Source organism: Cynocephalus volans, chromosome 1 (assembly GCF_027409185.1).
Source record: "Cynocephalus volans isolate mCynVol1 chromosome 1, mCynVol1.pri, whole genome shotgun sequence".
Lineage (NCBI taxonomy): Eukaryota > Metazoa > Chordata > Mammalia > Dermoptera > Cynocephalidae > Cynocephalus > Cynocephalus volans.
The window spans coordinates 253,812,402-253,836,516 of record NC_084460.1 but is presented as its reverse complement, the minus strand read 5'-3'; the positions used below and the strand labels follow the sequence as shown (position 1 = coordinate 253,836,516).

Genomic DNA, 24,115 nt, shown 5'->3' with positions numbered 1-24,115 from the left:
AATGAATCCAGAATGGTCAGTTACATAAAGTACTGAGTCACTAGGCAGCTATATTTCCAAAGTTATTTGCAATGGCATTATTCACATTCCCAGTCATGATCCATCTGTTATTGACCTAGAGAACTTTTTGTGAAGGGCTGATTTCTCCATAACTACCACTCACCAAATTTGTCTACTGACAGGGAAACTTTGACAGGTCCTTTGTGGAGTAGATGACTCAAGTGAATTGAATTACCAAGTGAATTGGACATTGCTTGATCTCATTGAGAATGCAAGTGTTCACTATGAGTTGGAATGACTACCATCCAAACTTGCTGCTCTATCCTTTATAAACCTAGGGACCACAGTCCTGCTCCCTTGGTTAGAAGTGCCATCAGTGTACACAGTGCAAAATGCAACCTTGTTCCTAGAGGCACATTTCCCAGATCACTAGGAAACAGGTTGAAGCAGAAAAGCTATAAAAGTGCAGTTATTTGCATTGATAAATATTTTATCAGTTGAATAAAGTCCTTTTCAATTATTGGTGCCAGGATGATTCAGTGACTACTAAGAGATATTTTATTAAAAAAACGTTTTGGAACTCTGATTTTGAAATCTACTGATAAGCTACAAAACTAACAGTAGTGCTGGGTAAAATGTTTTTCAAATATGTTGGGTTTGGGAAAACTCCAAACATGTTTTTTGAAGCACTTTCCCCTTCAATTTTTTGAGCCTATGTACATATGAGAGGTAATTTAATCCTGACTCATATGTAAATCATCATTGTTTTGTAAGACCTATCTGATTTCCAAATAGAATAATATTTATTTATGTTTTTATTTGCCTATTTAAATTTACATACTTTTTTACAGAAAATATGAACTACCAATGTTTTAAATTTGGCTTAATCTTTATGCATTCCAAATTCAATAAACTACTGTTTATTCAACATACAAACACCACAGACTTGAAAACGGAATAGTTTTCAGGATTTAATTTTGTAAGAAAGTAGACATGCTGATATAAGAAATTTTTCTCCTCAATTTTCATTGTTAGTGCAGATTCAAATACTATCTAAAAACTTCTAATACAAGAAATGACAATTAGTAATTATGATCAGTATTCTTGATTGTGACTTTAGATTCCTAAAGTACTTCGTTGATTTATTTTTGCTTTCACTTATTCATTTGTGTATACAGTGAACGTTTATTAACTGCCAGTTAAAAAAGATGCAAAGATAAACCAGATATGGTTTTTGGTTTTGAAAAACCATTTTCGTGAGGGAAATAGATATGCATAACTAATAATAATAATACATTTAAATAAATAATTAAAGTGATTCAAAGGAAGATTAAACAAGTTTAATTCAAATGACTTTTTATTATAGTCTAGTTCTTTGAAGTTTACTTAAATGAAATATTCAATTAGATTACCCAGTATCCCAACCATCCTGGAAAAATGAAATTTGATGTTAAGTTTTTCCATTTAACAGAAAACAACAAATACTTGTAACAAAATTATAACCAAATATTTAAATCAAATATTAAAATAAATATATTTGAAAAAAATTCTATACTTAACTGGTTTGGAAATTTTTTCTAACTTTTCTAATATAGATTATCCCTTGAATGCTAAATAGAAAAATGTGATAATTGTAGAAATGTAAGACCTGCTGCACTGGTTTCTATATATTTAGAGATAAAATAGTCAAGCCTTCCACACTAATTTGTTACTATCTGACTCCATTCATACTAAAAGGCAAACTAGTGATAATTCAAGAAATAATAGAGAAAAATTATGAAAAAAAGATTATAAAAAGTAGCCAATCAGAAAAGAAGAAATTAGCCCACTATAAAGAAATCTTCCATCCATATTAATCAATTATTTAGTATTTTAATCTCTCATTTTTTTAGCAAAAATTACTTGAGCAGTCACTCTGTGAGGTACTTTGTTAAGCACCAAATTGTGATTTGCAAAAGCCATTTTTATTTAAAATAGTAAATACAAAAATAAATTACCTTTCCATATTTAGGATGGATGAAGTGATACAGTTTTTCAAAATGAACAATTACAAAGTATGTGATAGTGTTTAAAATAATCAGTTTAAAGTCAAATATATACGTGCATAAAAGTAGAAGAGATTTTTGTATACAGAATCTCTAAAGTACATTTTTATGTTAATCTAACTAATAAAGATGGATAAATTGGCATTTTGTCAGGTTATATTACATGGGAAATAAATCTTGGCTTAGAGTATACTGTCAGGCTCCATGACAGAGTTGAAACCATTTATGATCACAACAAATCTACAGTGTCTAGTATCTTTCCCTAGTTCCAGGTGAAAATCAGCATCTAAGAGTAGAATTTAAGGATAAATTTAAATTGCTTAAATTTTTTATTCTTTAGCACAAAACCCTAATAGTTATTATTGATATAATAAGGAGAGTTTTAGGAGTTATACTATCTATATCTGTAACTTTTTTCAGCCCTCTTCAATAAAAACACGTGCAAAAACAAAAACCAAAAACAGAAAACATCCTTTCTTTTGCCTTTCTATTAATATCAGATGATAACTAAAACTCCACCGAGAATATTAGAAACCAAAATTGATTTATTTCTTAAAGGCAGTATGATATTAAGTGATTGTAGAATTGTATAGATATAGATATAATAAATATAAATATATTTACCTAAATTGTAAATGCCTGAGGAAAACATTTCAGCAGTCGTATGAAAAAAGAAAAATGTATTTGCCTAAAATTCAACAATTTTTCATATGAAAATATAATCATTCTTTTAAAATCATTTATTCATAGAAAATATGTACATATCTAGACCAAGTCTATTCTCATTATATATCTATAATACATATTGAAACATTACATGCAATGAATGTACTAATATATGATAACTCAAATATATTGTGAGCAAAAAGGATTTTTAAAAATGTGAATAGCTTAATAAAATATAATTTTCCTAGCTGTATTTACTGTGAAGTTTTCAATTCATAGTGAAAAAAATTTTTGCTCATTAACATAATATTAAATTATTACATCGATCAATATTTCAGGTCATGACCCCTGGATTTAAAGAAATCCTTCAAGACAATGTCAAATATGACCCAAGAGAAAATGTGATTTGAGTCTGGAGATACTTGTGCATGTAAGTATTGGGAAATTAGATTTTCTCATAGTAAAATGTAATAAAAACTAAAATATCAACTCATTAATTTCTGAATTGCAGAAACTTTGATTCATTGTTTTCTGCCTATTACAATACTATTTCTTTATATTTATCATTAATGCAATGCTTCCTGATTTTTTTTCTTATGTTTTTCTTAAAATCACCTAATAGTAAGAACCCAGGATAGCTGATAGAAGAAAAAACGATATTCAGAAATTGCTGTGATTAAAAAGAAAAGCCGCTTCTAGGTGAGTCCTTGGTGAGGGCAAGCAATGGCATGGAGTGCATGTGCTTATTAATGTGTGCTCTCATCGCATGTGATAACAAAAATAATAAACGAAACAAGTGAACATGTGGAAAAGGTTTTTTAAATTCTTATTCTGAAGCCCAATAATAAAAATCATGACTAGTTTCCTAACGGAATTAAGTCTTTAAGTTCATACTTTAATGGCAAATATCCATTGACTAGAATTTTTCTCTCCTTTGAAAAATATGATTTATATATTCGGTTAAAAAAATATTATATTCTACGGATATACCATGATAATTTATATCTCACAAAAATTAGTATGTCAGAGTAGATTGCTCCTGGACTTTACAGAGAGTAAACATGAGGAGCTACACCCCAGAAATGTGTGTCTCTTAGAATTAAGAAGCTAGTACGTGGCATTTTAGAGGCCATTTTTCATTAGCTCAGAATTGTGTCTGTCATTAGAAATATTTAAACAAAAATATTTTTATTGATTTGTCCATATCCTGTAACCTTATTTCAATAATGTAGATAACTTAGGGAATCTTTTATTTCCTGATTAGTAAAATAATCGATTTCCTGTAAGGCAGAATAATTTCTATTAAATTATAAGGACATTTTTATGATATATGGATGTCGATTCTCAAGAAATTGGCCTGAGAACAATTTTCCCTCTTAAATTACTGAAGAATCAGAAAAATAAAAATGAGATTAATCCTTATAGAAAATAAAGATAAGCGTTAGAATAAAATATGCTATCAAAATTTGTGTTAATATTTTCATGTAAAGCTCTTTATTTTTAATATTTTAATCACTTTATCCCAATTTTGGTAAAGGCAAAGAAAGCAAGATGTTTTCTAATTACTTAAAATATATAGGTAAGAAGCTTTTCTGTTAAGTCTAATTAAATTAAATTAAAATGTATTTTATTAAGCTCTTTAGTACTATAAGCCATGATGCTTTTATTTTTAAACATTTGTTATACCTATGACTATCAAATTCTTAAAGTAAAATTAATGTGTAGTTTTAAAAGAAATTTTCTGTTGAGAACCATCTACATTTATCTCATAAATCATGAATTATATTTCTTTCATTTTCTATTGCAGTTCGATTTTTATTATCTAGCATATTTCATTTTGTCTTTAATGATGGAGAAAAAGCGTATCCTGTATTTTCTGTTGCTCTTGCATTTTTTTATGGTAAGCATAATTCCCTCCAATTTATCTCCTTATATATGATTATTTTTATTTTTGCTTTCAATATACCTATAATAGATAAAGGTGAATAACAACAAAATTAAAGCAGTTATTGGATGTATAAATTAATTGCATTTTTATATCCAATCAACAGGGATTTGTGTATGCATTTAGTCTTATAACAGGTATAGGATGATGGGGCAGTGTGTGTGGGAGGTCAGAATGGGGAAGATCAATGTATACAAATGTGCAAAACAGAGGAAAGAAATTATCAGAGTTTGAAAAAAAATAGAATGACTCTATAGTACAGTAGTACATATTAAATGAAATATGTTCAGCCAGATTTGATGATTCTAAGTTCGATCTGTTAAAAAAGCAGATTACAACCCATTGATTTTTCTCCCATTCTGCCAATCGATTGACATGTATTGATTGAAAGGCACTTCAGAACCATGCTGTGTATTTCAAATTAATTTTCTCATCCATCTATTCCCATACGTAGGCATTAATGCTTAATTTGGGGCAGGTGTGTGAGTGAGTGTGCACATGAGTGTGCGCATCTGTGTGTATATATTGGGGATGTGGGGCAGAGGTGAAAGGTAGACAAAAGACCAGAAATCAATTGCTCTGCTGGAGGAGTCATATGCCTCCATTTAATTTAATTTTTATTTATGGAAGTGTTTTATTTATACTTTTCTCTGCCTCAAATTAAACCAGTGACTGTGGTCTTATCTCATTATATGTATGAGAAACTGGGAGACATAATCTGATCTAATTCTATGCCAGCCAAGAACTTTCCTGTGGTGTTTCCAAGCAAACCCCACAAAGACTGAAATTTAAAAACTCAGGAAAAATACACCAAAACCTAAATGAGAGAGAGAGAGAAAAAAAAAAATAACCCAAAACAAGACTACATTCCTGTCAGCATTTGTTTTTGAAAACATTCTCAAGTCTAGGAGCCGTCCAAATTCTGCACTTCTTAGATGTTATCTTTAAATTGATTCACATTTGAGAAAGAGGACTCCTTTTACTTCAGTTCACACCCTCCAGTGAGGGTGTTGCAGGGAGCTGCACAGGCTCACTGCTTTCCTGTGACAGTTTACCAATCTGATTACTGTACTTTAAGGCATTATGACTCTTTCTTTTGAATTCAAGCGAGACAGTATGTAAATTTGAGTCTTTGTTCCAAGTGGAATAAAAATGATACTGATTGATGCAATTCTACTATCTTCCTGATGAGAATGAGAAGTATGTTGTTTCTAAAAATACTAATTTCCTTGAAATTCTAAATTTCCATTTATTACTTCTGCAGCACAACCTCGCCATAATTCTTTGTTAGGAAATTAAAACCAAAGAATGAAGCAACTAATTTAAATGTTGTCATTTGATGGTGAAATTTGAATGGTGTTACACAGTGACAGAATATTATTATTTTGATTTTACTAAGTTCAATTTCCTGCTAGAAAAGAAAAAAATCAAGAATTGGGAGACAAAAGAAGAGTGGGAAGGTAACTGCTTGTGGAGGAGAGTTAATAGAAGTCATGCAAAAACGGAAAAGACATATATAGACCGAAGAAAAGTTCATTTAGGCTTTATATTATCAATCAAGAAAAAAGTCACGTACAAATTAAAGTAGAATTGAAGCTTAAAATAGTGCTACTAAATTGGAAGAACATAAATATATAACTTGTGCAAAACCTTTATTGATGTGCACACAATAAAATAAAAAAATTAAAATATTTAGCAGCATCATAAATGATTTTATTATTATTTTGATTATCAAAATATCATAACAATGACAAAAATTTTGAGTACTTTTCATGTGCCAGGTATATCCCCTCTATTATCTTGATGCTATTTTACTCTATTTTACAATAAGAAAGCAGAGGCTTGGAGGTGGGGGGGGGGGAGACAATAAATATCTAGCCTACATTAACAGAACATGTAAAAAATGTTGAGGTGAATTTTAAATACAGCTCTATTTCCAGAAAACATGTTTAGAGATGTCCTGGAGCAGGCTACCACAGGCCTCTGAGAGCTAATTGTGCTTACCAACTGTGCAATTGGTGTGAGGTCTCCTTGGTGGTTTGAAATTGGACATGGTGGGGATATTTATAACATGGAAATTGGCAAATGCTGCAAATCAGAGATTTTTGCCTGGAGAGTCAGTTTACCATTTAGTACATCATTGCATTTGCTGTTTTCCACTGTGACAGACTGCCTCTGACAATGACATTTTCACAATTCTTAAGTTGTTTTGTTTTTATTCCCTTAGATTCTTGTCACAGCAGCAGAAAGAGAAAGTGAGAGCCCTGATGACTCAATTCAGTTGGGGGTTACTAGATATAAAATTATGACAGCTCAGTATGAATGTTACCAAAAAATTATGCAAGACCCTATTCAACAAACAGAAGGTAAATGTGACTTTTTAATTCTAAAAGCATTTGACATGTTTAAAAGAAAACTACCCTATTATATCATTATTTGTTCCTTAGGTCCATTATTAGAAGTGAGTTAGTTGGTAGTTTTCTGGTATATGTGAAGTTTTAATTATTGACTTTTGAACAACATTTATGAAATAATTTATCTTGCTCCTTTTTAAAAAGTTTAATAAAAAATGTGTGACAGTGATCTGTTTAGTATCATTCTTTTTACGGTGTAAAGATATTTAAAATATCTAATACGTATTAATATTCACACGATACAATTCTTTAATTAAATCAGTGACAGTTAACCTTCAGTTCATGTAATTTGTATTTTTTTTTTACACCACTGCCTTGTTAGGAGCTTGCATAATAAAATGATAAATACAAAAGTTTATTTTTTGCATAATCCATATACTTTGCATAGTACACTTGGAAAGAAGGCTAAAGTCTAAGTGCTTCTGTTTCCATTAACATATTCTTTTGCTTTTTATGTAATTTTATTGAGGGCCTGCTAAGCACCAGACATTTGCCTCGATTCTGAAATTTAAAGACGAGTAACACAAGTGGAGTTGCCAAATTTAGCAAAAACAGAAACAAATCCTATATTTTATCTCACAATCCTAAACAAGGGGTTATCTTCAAAATATCAAATGCAAACCTCACAGTGAAACAAAGTAAAATGTAAGGACTCTTTAGATATTTCTATTTTTTAAACCATTAGAGGAAACCAAGATCTTAAAATCTGGGGAAAAATATTTATAGTAGAACATACAATGTTTGTATTAAATGAAATGTTAAAGGTAGAATATTAATATTTGTAACTGTTAATTGGACAGCTTTTAGCCTCCTAATTTAAATAAACAATATAATTTATTAATCTTTGGAGAAGAATTTAGATATTATATCTGCCCCAATATTACTGTTATATTTATGTAGTTAAAAGTATATTTTGTAATATGTCAGACAATGACAAATCATCTGATTCAGGTCAATAGGGGGTGAATTATCAGTAATTAAAATATTTACATACATATTCTGTGTTAACTGATCCCGCTTCTCACTTTATTCCATTAAAATCTAGATGTCATTAGCTTGAAACTATTGAACTAACCCCTTCCAAATCATGTAGATATATGTAAAAGTAGGTTTTAAAGTTAATTATTGAACAATAGGAATATCTTTGTAAAGGTTTCATAATAAAATAATCCTGTGGTAAAATGAGTTCAGGATCACTGCATAATATGTCTTCTTCTTGGAGCTTCATCGTGCACTTTGTAATTTTAAGTACCCTAGGAAGTCTTGTAATAAAGAACTATCTTTATTTTAACTTCATATTTCTGAGATCCATTTGGTCACAGAATATCTTTTAATAAAATACCTTCTCATATTTCACTCAAATGCCATAAAACACAATTTGAAAAATTCTGGGCCTTGCAATCTATCAAGTGTTGTAGTTAATTAGAGTCTATCTAATGGAGCAGTGATATGGATATGTTTGAGATGCTTTCTAAAACTATCTCAAGAAAATTTTCTTTGGTAGGTCACAAAGTGTATTTCATCTAGTGATACATGGATTCAAATTATTTAAATAATTGTTTGAAAATCAGAGGAAAGAAAACAGATTATCTGAGGTGCTTTTGTTGTGTTTTCTTTATATTAATATGATTTACACTTTCAGTCCATCAGAATTTTTTTTTTTACTTTCGTAAGGGCTACATTAATTCTGAGACTGCTGTCCAAATCTGTTAAAAGTAATAAATGTCTCATGGAGCATTCAGTGTTCTATCTAGACCTGACAAGTTATATAACTATCTTTGATTTCATATTGTTATAACATTGGAACATTGATTGGTTAATTTCTCTATGCCCTTAGAAAAAACTTTTTAATATATATATATATAATTAAAAATTCATATTTTTTAACATAAGAGGCTTTTTCTCTTCATGCTGGGAGAAATGTGAAATTATTAAAAATTCTACCCCATTTGAAAAGAAAAGGAAGGACAACCTAGAATTTGATGTTTGGGCCTAAGTAAGTATACTTCAGAGTTATAATGGTGAAATGGGAAATATAGAACTATTCATTTGCTGCAGAAAATACTAACACCTTGACCTAAGCATACAGTTTCTCAAGCAAAACATGTTTCCGATTTCCTATGTTTGAATTTCAAGTATCCAATTTTTGAATTCCAAGTACAGAGCCACTAATTAATCCCTACCTTCTGGTTAAAGACAACCAGCAGAGTCCACTTGATGTATTGAACAAATAGCTATCTTTGAGAATTAGAAGGAAATCTGAACTTTATATATAGAGAGATAGATATAGATATTTCTAAATTTAAAAGTTTGAAACTAGTTATTCTAATAATTACTTGGTGAAAAAGCAAAATAATTTCTACAAATTTTATGTGACATGTTTATTTTTAGTAGATAGCCTTTATTCCATGTCAGTGCGAAACCATCCCTAATACTTATGTCTTTATGTATAACTAAAGAGAGTTAGTTATCTCTGATTTTTGCTTCCCCCTTAAGGCGTTTACTGCAACAGAACCTGGGATGGATGGCTGTGCTGGAATGATGTTGCGGCGGGAACGGAATCAATGCAGCTCTGCCCTGATTACTTTCAGGACTTCGATCCTTCAGGTAAAAGATGAAATTTATCTACACATCTCCTTGGCATCTATTTAATAAACCCCAGTAAATCAAATTACAGGTTTTTTTCCTTTTTAATTTTAAAGAAAAAGTTACAAAGATCTGTGACCGAGATGGAAACTGGTTTAGACATCCAGCAAGCAACAGAACATGGACAAATTATACTCAGTGCAATGTTAACACACATGAGAAAGTGAAGGTATGTAATAATTAGGAATTGAAATTTAATTTACACCATCTATTTGAACAGTTGTCCAATAAAGTATTGGAGAACATTTAGTCAGTGCTTTATTCCATTGTAATATTTTCATAATATAGTTTGAGGAGAACAATCAAGAAAAGTATCTGTGAAAATAATTATCATTGATTCTGTCATTACACTGAAGAAGCAATCCCCTTAGTATATTCACAAGTCAATGTCTCAGTATTGGGGTTTCAAATTTTCTAAAGAAAACATATCTTGAAAGTGTAACAAAAGAGAAAACTTTCACTGGTGATGGAATTTCTAGAATTACCCCTGAAATTGTGCTAAAGTAAACAGGATAAGCCCAACAAGATTTAAATAGTCTACCTGTTCCTCAGTAGAAAGCTTTTGTTCTGAGTGGGTGTTATGCCACTCTCAGTCACATTCCCATTTTTAACACCACATATTAAAGTCAAGGTAAATCACAGTTTGTCATGATAATACAGCATTGATAGAAAATGCCTGCATATATTTGCACATGTGTGTTTATAGAGGCAGTTTGTTACAGTGATTAAAACTGTGAGTCCTGATATCTGAACTACTGTTTCTGCCCCTTACCAGCTGTGTGACCTTGGGCAATCATTTAGTGTCTCTCTGCCTTAGTCCTCTCATGTGTAAAATGGGGATACCAATAGATTCTACTCTCATGGTTTTCATAAGGATTGACATAATATAAGGAAAATACTTAGAAGAATAGCATACAATAAGCTCCTGATAACTGCAGCTATTATTATATTTGTAAGTCATATAGTCCTTGCTTACTCATAGAAGGGTTTGAAGAGAATTATAAAAATATACCAATAAAATAAAGTTTACAAATAAATAAAATACAGACAAAAATAAAAGAGAAAAAGCCAAAACCAGGAGAAAGTTGTAACATATTTGTACAGATCATAGGATCTTACAAGTTACCATATTGAGATTTGTCTCTGGGCCTCAAATTTGTCAAAGGAAAAAGAGAAATCCAGCTGGGAAAGAAAGACTTACCCGATGTTTAAGTCTAAACGAAACAAATCATCATGTAGCATTTGATTTAAGGTGCACACAACATAAAATGCTGGTTTCATATATCATATAAGATAGATCAATAAATACATTACTTCTTAGATTTAATACATGACTTATAATTTCTTAAACAAAAGGGCATATAATTTATAAATTTTGATAAGTCATTTGATAAATTTGCACAGATATTCTTCGTTCCAGATGTATTCAAGTATTTATTTGTTTGCAAGCTGATCACTGTAAGGCTATCAGATCACATTTGTAAAAACAGAATTTATTCAATTGAGCTTCTAAACATGCAGGATTATAGATACTTATAGTGTTGATATAAGCCTAATTTTTTTTATTCATACAAATTATAGACTGCACTGAATTTGTTTTACCTGACTATAATCGGACATGGATTATCTATTGCATCACTTCTTATTTCACTGGGCATATTTTTTTATTTCAAGTAAGTACATAAATTTTTTTTTAAATTTACTAATTGTCTCTGGTGAATGCAATCTCATGTGCAAGTTTATGTCACATGCTGGAAAAATATACAAAATGTAGATGACATAATTTTTAAAATAAGTTGGATGTTTAAAATAAGTTGAAATGTGTTGAACTTTTTGTAACATATGTGGAGAGGAGATTGATGAAATACCTTAAGCCCAATTTTACAGAACTAGTAGGCATAAAAGAACAAAATCATGTAATAAGAAGGGAGCCAAACCAATATGTAAACCAAACTGTATTTGCTTTTTTTTTTGTCTTTTTTGGGACCAGTAAGGGGATCGCAACCCTTGGCTTGGTGTCGTCCGCACCGCGTTCAGCCAGTGAGCACACTGGCCATCCCTATATAGGATCCGAACCCGTGGCGGGAGGCCACTGCGCTTGCAGCGCCGTACTCTCCCGAGTGTGCCACGGGGTCGGCCCTGTATTTGCTTTAATAACCATCAAATATTATAGGTCGTCTTAATTGAGTGTTCAACTTTTTGTTCAATTTTAATGTCACTATGCATGTGCATTATAGGAACCAGAATTTTGTGTGAATAATAGCAATGGCATTTAATATATATTATTGAAAATATAATCTGAATATATTATAGGTAGGTTATTTTTCCTGGTTTGGAGGGTCATCTTTAAAAAGGTTATACTACGTTTTCAATTTTACTTGTAATTTATTCCTTTTTGGGGGGGAGAGTTGGCACTCATTAATTACTCCATCAATAAGCAATTTTTGAATTTATAGGAAAGTAAAATTCAAACCTTAACATGGTTTTCATAATTGTCATCACTACCAGTAATTGTAGCATGCATAGTGACAAGAGAAAGTACTATACTTTATTGTATCTTCATCACCATTGTTGTGATCCTCCTCTTCTTCCTCCTTTCCTCTGCCTCCTCCTCTTTCTTCCTCTTTTGCTTTTTAAGCATCAATAGTCATCTTGGAGCATTTGTAGCTACAGAACTATATGGAATAGCAGCACATTAAAATAATCCGAATTTAGATATTATCAGACAGTTGGATTTTTGTTATGTATGCAACAGAGCACCAGGTTTTAGCCCATTGTTTATCCAATATTCAGAGTATATCAAATAAAAAACCAACCAATCAAACCATTATCTCTCATGGGTTCAAAATCATGGGATCTAGAGATTGCATCAGAATTGCCTTTATATATTTTTTGGAAACTTGCAGCTTCTTAAGAATCCTCAACATCAGTTATTCTGTGGAATCTACAAAAATGCTTTTTAACAGCACCTTTGTTTTATGACATTATCTAGGCACCATTAGAAACTGACAAAAATCTGGTCTGACTAAAGCTAATTAAATATTGTTAACATGTTTAAATGTAACATTTTTTTTGTAATAAATTGCATAAAATTGTAGCAAAATTAGTTGAAAAGAGTTTTTATCTTAAATATAAAAAATGCTTCTTAAAGAATTAAATTTACTATACTATAGTTTACAAGCTATCCAAAGTTTCTTGCTCAAAACAAACTGCCAGTTCTCAGTCACTGCCTTTATAATTAGTTATGTCACATCAGTTGCTATGGACAGCCTAACTTTACTCTTGAATATATTATTAGCCTTCACAAGTTTTTTTAAATGAATGCTATATTTGGAATATGGAAACTTCACTATACTATACTTGCCTAATAGATTTAAAATGTCAAATCTAAAGAATGGAAAATAATCAATTTTCCAAAGTGACAATTTTTAAACAAAATTCTCAAGTCCACAATGATATATTATTAATACTAATTGACAAAGTAAAACTATGTTGTTGATGCTAATAAACTTATTTGAAAAATATGGCAATAAAATTGGGTTAATATTTAATTTAGTGAATTTAAGGACACAAAATGGAATTAAAATTTCAAATTCTTACTTAGCTTAATGAAATGGGTAAACAGTTCAAGATATAGTTTATGTTTTCCTTTATTCCTGAAAACAAAATCTTTATAATTTAAAAATATAAGGTGTCTAAACTTGAAAATATGATTCTCTTGACCCTTGGAATTGATACATTAAAATGATACAACTAACTGCCCTAAAATCTATGCGGTATTCTAGAACTCAGATTTTTAGTTCATGAAAATTACCTTTCTGTCACATATACAAACACATGCATCAATTTAAATGTAACTAATATTGGCTAAAAAAAAAAGATTTTTCTTAACCTGAAGACCCTTATGACCATAACAAAGTATAAAGTAGATTAGTCTCTACCTTAATGGCACAAAATATAAATCATAAGGGTTTGAAGACCGTCTTACAAATCTTGGGGAAAAAAAGTTACAAGTTTTAAATCTTTCAAACTTAAAGAAAAAGAATGCAACCCTTAATTAAAAACAAACTAATAAACTCCAGTCTTGAGAAACAAGATTTACTCTTAAATTTACAATACTCTTTAAAAATAGAAAACAATATAATCATGTTACTAATTTTTAAAGAAAGAAAATATATAAATATACCTATAATTCTACATCCTATAAAGCAAGTTCTTATATTTTTTCAGTTTTATTTTATATTCATTTGTTTTTGCAGTTTTTATTGTAGTATATTTACCTATTTTATCTTAGCATTATATAATTTGTGTTTTATATGTCACTAGTTCTTAAAACAACCATTTAAATGGCTAAATAATATTCCAGTTAGTGGGTTTACAAAAGTTAAATTATTTCTCCATTTCTGAACATTAGCTTTGCTTCCATTTTTTTCTATTAATAAAAAACACTGCAATGGACATTTTCAGCCATAACTTTTCCCATATTTTGCACTATTGTTTTAGGCTACATTCCCAGAGTCTTGGGATATCTTGGTCAAAGGGTATATATCATTTCATGGCTCTTGAAACACATCATCTGAAAAGCATCTCAAAATCAACATGTTCAAAAAAACTCATAATATCTAACCTCTCCTAACCCAAAGCCAGTTTTCTTCCAGAGTGACCCATCTTCTTGAATGATATCACCAGTCATCTGTGACATTTTTCCTCTCCTTTTTCCTTCCTAACATTCTTTCCTCATACCTTCTGGATTTAACTTGTTGAAATTCCTCCATTCTATCCAGTTTGCTTCATCTCTGCTGCCATCACCTCCAGTCTTGTCCTTTCTAGCTTTAATAAATCTAATTTTGCTCTTCATTCAATTCTAAACAAGGCAGATGGAATAGTATTTTAAAGATCTTGATCAAATATGGATCTGATTTTGTCATCATTTGCTTTAAAAATTTTAGACTTGTCATAATTCATATAAAATCATTATCATTAACATACTCTGTTCTGTTTGCCTCTTCCCTGGCCTAGTTAAATGTATTCATCTTTCGTGCTGAACTTTAGCATCACTTCCTCAGTGAAATCTTCCTGAATTCCTTATTGTAGTATTTCTGAAATTGCAATTAATTACAGTGGACATGGGGTAAAATTTTAATTACTATTTGGGGGACCAACATCTCTACAAATTAAAAACTAACACAGCTGAGACTCTTCAGATATTATATTCATTTTTTTAATTTTGCATGTGATAAGCCAAAATATCCAAACCCATTAAATTTCTGAAGGAGATAAAGTTAACAAATATAGCAATTATGTTGCTTGCCAAAACCAATAGTCAGAAAGAGAAAAATGATCTCTTACAATTTCATGTCTTATGGCCCTAAACATGTTGGAATTTAGCAAAGATATAAGCAAAGCCCTGCACCAGTTCCATAAAATCAAATGCAAAATTAACAAAGCTTCTTCATGCGAAAAAGCCCAAGACTTAAGATTTAATGGAACAAATGCTCACTGTGAATTAATGAGGCAATAGTGGGGCTGTCAAGCGAAAACCATGCAGCCAGCCAGACTATACCAATAAATGTCCAGTATTTAATTATAAAGCTCTGATCAGATCACTCATTCACCAGGTTCATTATGTAAGAGGAAAACAGGATGCCATAAGAATTGGCTTATCAGGATGGTGAAGGAATTGAAGAAAATAACATCAACTACTCAGGGTATCAAAATACCAAGAATGTTAGGCCAGAAAAAGACAAAATATGGGGGCACAATATATGACTTGGAGAAACTAAACGATTATAATTGGGAATAGAGTTTGTATAATAACCTAGACAAAAAATATATTTGGCTCAATTTAAAAAAACAAACAAACAAACAGCTAAACAGCTAATGTAATGAACCACTATTTGACCTTCCTGTTACTGAAGGTTTTCAGACAGAAATTAGATGTCACCCTCTCAGGAATGTCACAGTGGGTGATCCCTGAACTGGTTCATAGATGGACTTGAGGATCTCTAATGCTTCTTCCAAGCCCAAGAACCTATGAATGAAACAGTAATTTAATAAAGAGGATTAGAATAAATGATTTTTTAAAAAATCACTATCAGGAAAATTAGTATTTGTGAAAGTATTTTGTAAGCTAAAAGCAATTTACACACATAAACTAAATTTGTTATAATTAGGAACTGAAAGAAAATCTGGCTTATATTTTTATATAAATTTCTGGGTTCTCTATCCCATTGATCTGTGTGTCTGTTTTTATGCCAGTACCATGCTGTTTTGGTTATTATAGCTTTGTAGTATAGTTAAAATTGGGTAGTGTTATGCTTCTAGCTTTTTTTTTTTTTTTTTTGCCCAGAATTGCTTTGGCTATGTATAGTCTTTTGTTATTCCATATAAATGTGTCCAGATAGTTTTTCCATTTCTGAGAAAAATGTCATTGGAATTTTGATGGGGATTGCATTAAATTTGTATATCACTTTGCATAGTATGGACATTTTCACAATGTTGATTATTCCAATCCAAGAGCATGGGATATCTCTCCATCTTCTTGTGTCCTCTTTAATTTCTCTCAGCAGTGGTTTGTAGTTATCATCATAGTGATTTTTCATTTCCTCGGTTAACTCTATTCCTAAGTATTTTATTTTTTTGGTGGCTATTATAAATGTGCAAGCTTTCTTGATTTCTCTTTCTGCATCTTCACTATTGGAGAATAGAAATGCTACTGATTTTTGTATGTTGATTTTGTATCCTGCAACTTTTTTTTGTCTAGTTCCTGTTCTTAAAGGAAAAGCATTCAGCTTTTCCCCATTCAAGATCATATAGGCAGTGGGTTTATCATATATGGCTTTAATTATGTTGAGATAGTGTCCATCTATACCTAACTTATAGAGAGTCTTTATCATGAACGTTGAACTTTGTCAAATGCTTTTTCAGCATCTATATACATGATCATATGGTTCTTGTGTTCGATTTTATTGATATGGTGTATCAATTTATTGATTTGCATATGTTGAACCAACTTGCATCCCTGGGATGAATCCCACTTGATCGTGGTGTATAATTTTGCATATGTGTTGATGTATTCTGTTAGCTAGTACTTTATTGAGGATTTTTGCATCTATATTCATCAAGGATATTGGCCTGTAGTTTTCTTTTAGTTGTATCTTTACTTGGTTTTGGTATCAGGGTGATGTTTGCTTCATAAAATGAGTTTGGGAGATTGCCTCTGTTTCAGTCTTTTGGAATAGTTTGAAGAGAATTGGTGTCAATTCCTCTTGGAATGTTTGGTAGAATTCTGCTGTGAATCCATCTGGACCTGGGCTTTTCTTTGTTGGGAGCCTTCTGATGACAGCTTCAATCTCTTTTATTGTTATTTGTCTTTCAGATTTTCTACATCTTCTTGGCTCAGTTTTGGTAGTTTGTATGTGTCCAGAAATTTATCCATTTCCTTCAGATTTTCAAATTTTTGGCATATAGTTGTTAATAGTAGTCTCAAATGATTCCTTTATTTCAGAGGTATCAGTTGTAATATCATCTTTTTCATTTCTAATTTTTGTTATTTGGATCTTCTCTCTTCTTTTTTAGTTAGCCATTCTAATAGTTTTTCAATTTTATTTATCTTTTCAAAAAAGCAACTTTTTGATTCATTGTTCTTTTGTATCATTTTTTGGGTTTCAATTTCATTAAATTCTGCTCTGATCTTAATGATTTCTTTCCGTCTGCTAAGTTTGGGTTTGGATTGTTCTTGTTTTTCTAGTTCTTTAAGATGAAGTGTTACTTTGTTAACTTGCCATCTTTCCATTCTTCTGAAGTAAGCATTTAATGCAATAAATTTTCCTCTTAGTGCTGTTTTTGCAGTGTCCCACAGGTTTTGGTATGATGTATCATTGTTTTCATTAGTTTCAATAAATTTTTTGATTTCCTGTTTGATTTCTTCTTGGACCCATATGTCATTAAGTAGAATGCTGTTTAATTTCCGTGTGTTTGTATAGTTTCCAGAATTTCATTTGTTATTGATTTCTAATTTTAAGCCATTGTGGTCTGAGAAAATACATGGGATAATTCCAATTTTTTTGAATTTGTTGAGACTTGATTTGTATCCTAATGTGTGATATATCCCATAGAATGATCCATGCGCTGATGAGAAGAATGAATATTCTGATGTTGTTGGATAGAATGTTCCGTAGATATCTGCCAAGTCCAATTGGTCTAGAGTCTTGTTCAGATCTTGTGTTTCTCTGCTGATTCTTTGCCTGGATGATCTGTCCAATATTGATATTGGGGTGTTCAGGTCCCCTGCTATTATGGTATTAGTGTCTATTTCCTTCTTTGGGTCTAAATGAGTTTGCTGTATAAATCTGGCTGGTCCAAAATTCGTTGCATATATATTTATGATTGTTATGTCTTCTTGATGGATCAATCCTTTTATCAATATGTAGTGGCCCTCATTATCTCTTTTTATGGTTAGTAGTTTAAAATCTATTTTATCAGATATAAGAATAGCTACTCCAGCTCATATGGTAAATCTTTTTCCATCCTTTCACTCTTAGTCTATGTGAGTCCTTATAGGTGAGATGGGTCTTTTGAAGGCAGCATATAGTTGGGTCCTCCTTTTTAAACCAGTCAGCCAGTCTGTGTCTTTTGATTGGGGAATTTAATTCTTTTACATTTAGAGTTGTTATTGAAAAGTGTTGATTTACTCCTAGCATTTTATTGATTTTTGTTTGGATGTCTTAAGTGTCTTTTGTTCCTTTCTTTTTGATTTACTATTTGTCTTCTGTATTTGTTGGTTCCTTGGATTATAGATAAACTTTTTTTTCTCTCTTCATTTTGGCATTTTTATTTTACTAGTGGATTTTGATTTTTCTTGAGTTTTTATGGCAGTGGTAGTTATTTTTCAGGTATCAAACCCAGTACTCCCTTGATAATTTCTTGTAAGTGTGGTCGTGTGGTAGTGAACTCCTGCAGTTTTTGTTTGTCTGAGAAATATACTATTTGCCCTTCATTTTGGAAGGATAGCCTTGCGGGGTAGAGTATTCTTGGTTGGCAATCTCTGTCTTTTAGTATTTTGAATATATCATCCTATTCTTTTCTGGCTTTTAGGGTTTGTGATGAAATGTCTGATGTCAGTCTGATTGGGGCTCCCTTATAGGTGATTTGACACTTCTCTCTTGCAGCTTTTAAGAGTCTCTCTTTGTCTTTGAGTTATGCCAATTTGACTATATAACATGTCTTGGAGAAGACCTTTTTGGGTTGAATACAGTTGGGGATCTTTGAGCTTCCTGAATGTGAAGATCTGTGTCTTTTCCTATACCTGGGAAGTTTTCTGCCACTATTTTGCTGAATATGTTTTCAATACAATCTCCTTTTTCCTCCCTTTCTGGAATACCCATGACTCGGATATTTGAGCTCTTAAGGTTGTCTGATATCTTGCTTAGATTTTTTTCAATGTTTTTAATTCTTTTTTCTGGTCTGCCTGTGTTATTTCAAACAGCCCATCTTCAAGGTCAGAAGTTCTCTCTTCTGCTTCCACAAGCCTGCTGGTTAAACTCTCTGTTGTGTTTTTTTATTTAATTGAATGATTTCTTCAGCTAGGCAAGCTCTGCTACATTCTTTTTCAGGCTATTGATTTCCTTGTACATTTCTTCTTTCAGGTCCTGTATACTTTTCCTCATTTCACCAGGTTGTGTAGCTGAGTTTTCTTGTATCTCATTTAGTTTCCTTAGAATTATCACTCGAAATTCCTTGTCAGACATTTCAAGGGCTTCTTTTTCTATAGGATCTAGAACTTTAGAGTTGTTGCCTTTTGGTGGTGTACTTTCTTGATTTTTCATATTTCTGGTATCTTTCCTTTGATGTTTAGTCATTGTGGCAGGGGATTTCATGGTCCACTGGTTCGACACTATTGTCTGGCTAGGATGCTTCTGGGGCTGCCAATTTGGCATGACTGCCTCTGTGTCTGCTTGGTCGCCCACTGGTGCCTCAGGTGTGTGGTCACCTCAGGTCTTGGGCCACTCTGGGGAGGTGCCTCTATGATCAGCATGCACTCAGCCAGGCTGGGGATGCAGTCCAGCAGTGGTGAGACCTACCTGCTGGGTTGCGTGCTGGCACCACAGGGCACATGGTCTCCATGAATCTTAGTAATTTTAAATTTTAATTGAAGTCTTAAAATTTAAAACCTCAAAATTAATTTACTTTATCTATGGAAAAACACTTTTTAAAACTCAAATTTTGTATGTACATGCTAAGTACATTCACTTTAAAGATAAAATCTGTAGACACATTCTTTATCCCAAAAGATAGGCCAGAAATTTGGTGTTGTCCTAAATATGGTACTCATATTTTACATATAAATAGGCCTCTTGTTTAGAAAAAGAACAAGTCTTCTATTTAATAAAGATCACTGTATGTAATAGATACTTATATTTGTTTGCTAAAATTTCCATTTTTTTTTTAAATGTAGGATGCTATTTAGGCAAAACCCTGTTAAAGTAAATGAATGTCTTGCCAATATAAGAAATTTGGTTCTTGGCTTCCACATAAAAGACAAAACATACCTTTCTCATACATAAAGTTTATACTAAAAGGACAATTAACTGTTTATTTTCTATAGTGAACTAAACAAAAAAGGAATCTTTAAATGGTGACTTAGTATGACAGGTATGCACTTGAATTCAGGTATAAATTTTAATGGATAGTGTGAGACTGTGATTGAAGGAATGAAATATATTTAAATCTTACCATTCCCATTTATTAATAGCATGGACTTGGCCTGATTCTGCTTTCAAATAAGCCTTGGGTTTTTTTGTTTCTTTGTTTTTTATAATTGGTCAAGATATTTTTAAAAACTACTGGGCAAAATAGACTCACACAGTACCTGGCATTTAGGAACCTCTCAAGAAATGGTAAGAGTAACTAAATTCGTCATTAGACAATATCAGTCATACAGGCACATAGACTGCATGCACTTATGTAGTCGTCCAATATTACCCTGATGCAGTAGTAATACAAGGTAAAAACTAAGTGTTACTGTGGAGCTATAAAGAGCCAGGGGAACACGGGAAGGAAAGCCTCTTGACTCATAGAATCAGAAGAGTCCTGAAGCGATCTTCTCATTGAAAGAAATGTTTACATGATGGGTAGAATTTCAGCAGGTAGAATTGTAAACTGTAAACAATGAACAGATTATCTAGTCTATCACCTAATTTTACTTAATTCCTAAGTAATGAACTAACTTTCCCAGGGTTCCTCCCAATCTGTGTTTTTTCAATTTGGCTTAGTCATTTGATTTGACTTAATAAGCATCTTTTAAAAATGGAGAATCTGAACAGAATCAAAGCTACAAATTATTTTTATTTGTTATTATACATTCTCAGGACTCAGGTGAAACATGAGAAACCCTCTTCAAGGAAGACCCACGTATAGTATTGTAAATACTTTTTATATGTCTAGACATCATGAGATGAGAGTATGTTCTCTAGACAGGCAGAATTGGTCTCAGATCCCACCTTTTTCACTAGCCTGTAGCTAGTGCTTTTATTTCTCTAATCCTGTTTCACATCTTTATAATGCAGATAACATTATCATCATAACATTATAATGTAGATAATCTACATCATAGATTTGTTATAAGGGCTGAGATAACAGCAATATTATCAGTGAGATACAGTGTTAAGCAAGTGTTTGGTTCAGAAAATGTTATCTTATCACCTTTTATTATTAGTTCATTAAAAGGTTTTAATACAGATTTTAGCCCTGGTAGGCATATTATACCAGTAGGATCTTTAAAAACACAATTCCTAGTTTTAGAAGCACCACATTTATAAAAAAAAAATTGTCATAATGTTTATATAGAAAAGTAAGTAAACATTGAATGAACTTTTAACCAAATTAATAATATAATTAGGTCAGAAAAATCTATGGTTAAGTAAATCAGTCCAAAGTAATGACTTTTTTTATGACCGTGAAATACTATATAGCTTACTCTATACTTAAATCCATATTAAAGAATTTGTAGTCTTTGAAATTAGACACTCTTCATATATACTCATCAGAACTATCTACTGAAACAGGAAAAGTCACTAGAAGTAATGGAAAGATTTTCACAAAGTTAGCCCTGTGAGAACAGGAGTCATCCCTGCTTTGTTTCTTTATACATCCCAGGGCTTAACATAAGATCTTGCACATGGTGGGGCACTCAATAAATATGTGAGTAATAAAGACAAATTTTGAAGCTTACTTCTAGGACTGACTTTCTCATGTCTAATCTGTGACCTTCAACAAGTCCCTTGAGCTTGTTTGGCCTTCATTGTCTCCATCAAGAAAGAAAGGTGTTAGACTAAGACTCCTTAAAATTCTGGTCAATAGAGGCATCGGTGTAAAACAAGATGAGAAACTCTGCAGCTAGATAGGCGGAAGACCAAGGCCACCTCAGAAAATGCTGAAATTGAATGGTTCACGAAGCATGTTCATGTCGAGTCAGGGGCAACAAAAATTATTAGCTTTCTTCCAACTAATGTGGAAACAGTTCCCAGAACAGCTGATGTTTCACATAAAATCACTGTGTGTGAAAAAATGTCTATAAACATATCCTTTCTGCTTAACTCAGTTCCTCATACTGCACTTAACCTTGCTTATTCTTTGGTAGAGGAATCTTGTTTTCCTCTTTGATAATTGAGGGTCACTGATCCACCCTAATAAAAACCAAGAAGCATACAAAAAGTTGATTTAGGGTACTGTTTGTTATTGTTTATTAAGAGAGAGAAGAGAAAAGTCTACAACTCATCCATGCTTTAAATTAGAAACAGAAAACATGAAACACTAGTCACTAGATATACTTCAATTTTAGATTAGAGCCAACTAAAGGCAAGAGTCAGAGTAAGAGATAAAAAGAAAGGGAACAGAAAGGGAGGGGAAGAGAAAGAGACATAACTTTTGGGTTTGCCAAGCCCTAAGAGGCAATGACTCTTACTCATAATGATCCTTGAAAAAACAAAACAGAGCCCTTTAGATAAAAAAAATAATAAATAAATAAGGTTTACTGGAATTAGTTACAAATTATATTTTAATTACTGTTTAAAATCTGAGAGCATAGCAAACCTTGCTCTTGCTTTCAACCTAGACAAAAGTCTCCATCTTCGTGCATATAAAAGAGAGAGCCTATAGCAACTGACTGTCTGACTCCCATTGAGGAAAAAAGTGTGTTTTTTCTTACTTTTCTTTTTTTGAAAGAATATCCTTGCTGACATTTCAGACACTGATTCCAAACAATTTGAAAACCAAGTTGCATATTTGCAACTATTTGTGTATAGACAATGATATCTTTTCTAGGTAGATGCCATCAGTCCCAAGTAAACTTCAGAAAAAAAATCTCTATCTAGTTGGTAGACTTACTTATTAAAATAAGTTGACTTACTTATTAAAATAACCCTTAAGGACTTGTATTTCTGATTGTCAGGACAGGTAACCCAAATTCTCATTTTTTAGATCCTATCTGAATATATTTAGTCAATATTGTGAACTTTTATCTCATTTTGTTTCTTCATGTTTCTCTTGAATTAGAGTAAATATAGTTTTTTCTTAAACTATGATTCTTCTCCTGAAAATTGTGCATGATTCAATCTTTAAATCAATTTTTAAAACAGCTAACTAGTTAAAGACATTTTACATTGAAGCCTACAGAAAAAGTCTTGCTCTAAAAGTCATTCTGACTTACCTGTTTTGGCAAATCAGAACTTTCACTTAGATATTTTATTTAAAACCTGGAAAATGTGCACTGTCAGGGGTTTGAGAAGAACTGAGTTCAAATATAGTCATCTAGTGTTTCATGAATAGCGTACATCTCAGGGCCTACCCCAAATCATCCTTGTTTTCTTAACTTTTTTGGCACGCTCACTCCTTGTAAATTTGCACTATGGTCCTGACATACATCCGATTCTGTTGTATACACCCCAGGCTTACTCCAGCTTAGCACTGGGTATTGTTTACTAAGCTATAGTTTTCCTTATGACTTTTTATTAGATCATACTCACTGAGGCTATATCCAAATTAATGAGTTTTAATCAATGTACTGAAAAATCCATCCCCTCACACTGAATGTAGTGAGAGCTGAGAACATTCCTATTTAGTAATGTTACTCTTGGTTGGAAACTTTTTAAATGTCCAGTGTAATTATATAACAAAATAATTGTATTTCCACATTAGAGTATTATATTTGAATAAGAACAAAGTAGTGCAAGAAGTAATGGGTTTGCTTTCACAAAAAAAAAAAAAAAAAAAAAACATTTCCACTATAAGATAATTGCTATTACTGGCTTATGGAGGAGAGTACCAGGTATAGAAATATAAAGTAAATACTGAATTAGAGAATTTGGACTTAGACAATAAATGTATTATTTAAAATTATA

At 31.6% G+C, this 24,115-nt stretch overlaps 1 protein-coding gene across 1 annotated transcript in view; it reads left to right on the top strand.

The window, feature by feature from the left end:
* Positions 1-4,557: 4,557 nt before the first annotated feature.
* CALCRL (calcitonin receptor like receptor) overlaps positions 4,558-24,115 on the top strand; it is a 45,316-nt gene continuing 25,758 nt past the window's right edge. Inside the window, exons 1-5 of the mRNA XM_063115346.1 lie at positions 4,558-4,611; positions 6,884-7,022; positions 9,567-9,677; positions 9,773-9,885; positions 11,298-11,389. Coding sequence (XP_062971416.1) covers positions 4,558-4,611; positions 6,884-7,022; positions 9,567-9,677; positions 9,773-9,885; positions 11,298-11,389 — 509 coding nt within the window. The remainder of the gene's footprint in view (positions 4,612-6,883; positions 7,023-9,566; positions 9,678-9,772; positions 9,886-11,297; positions 11,390-24,115) is intronic.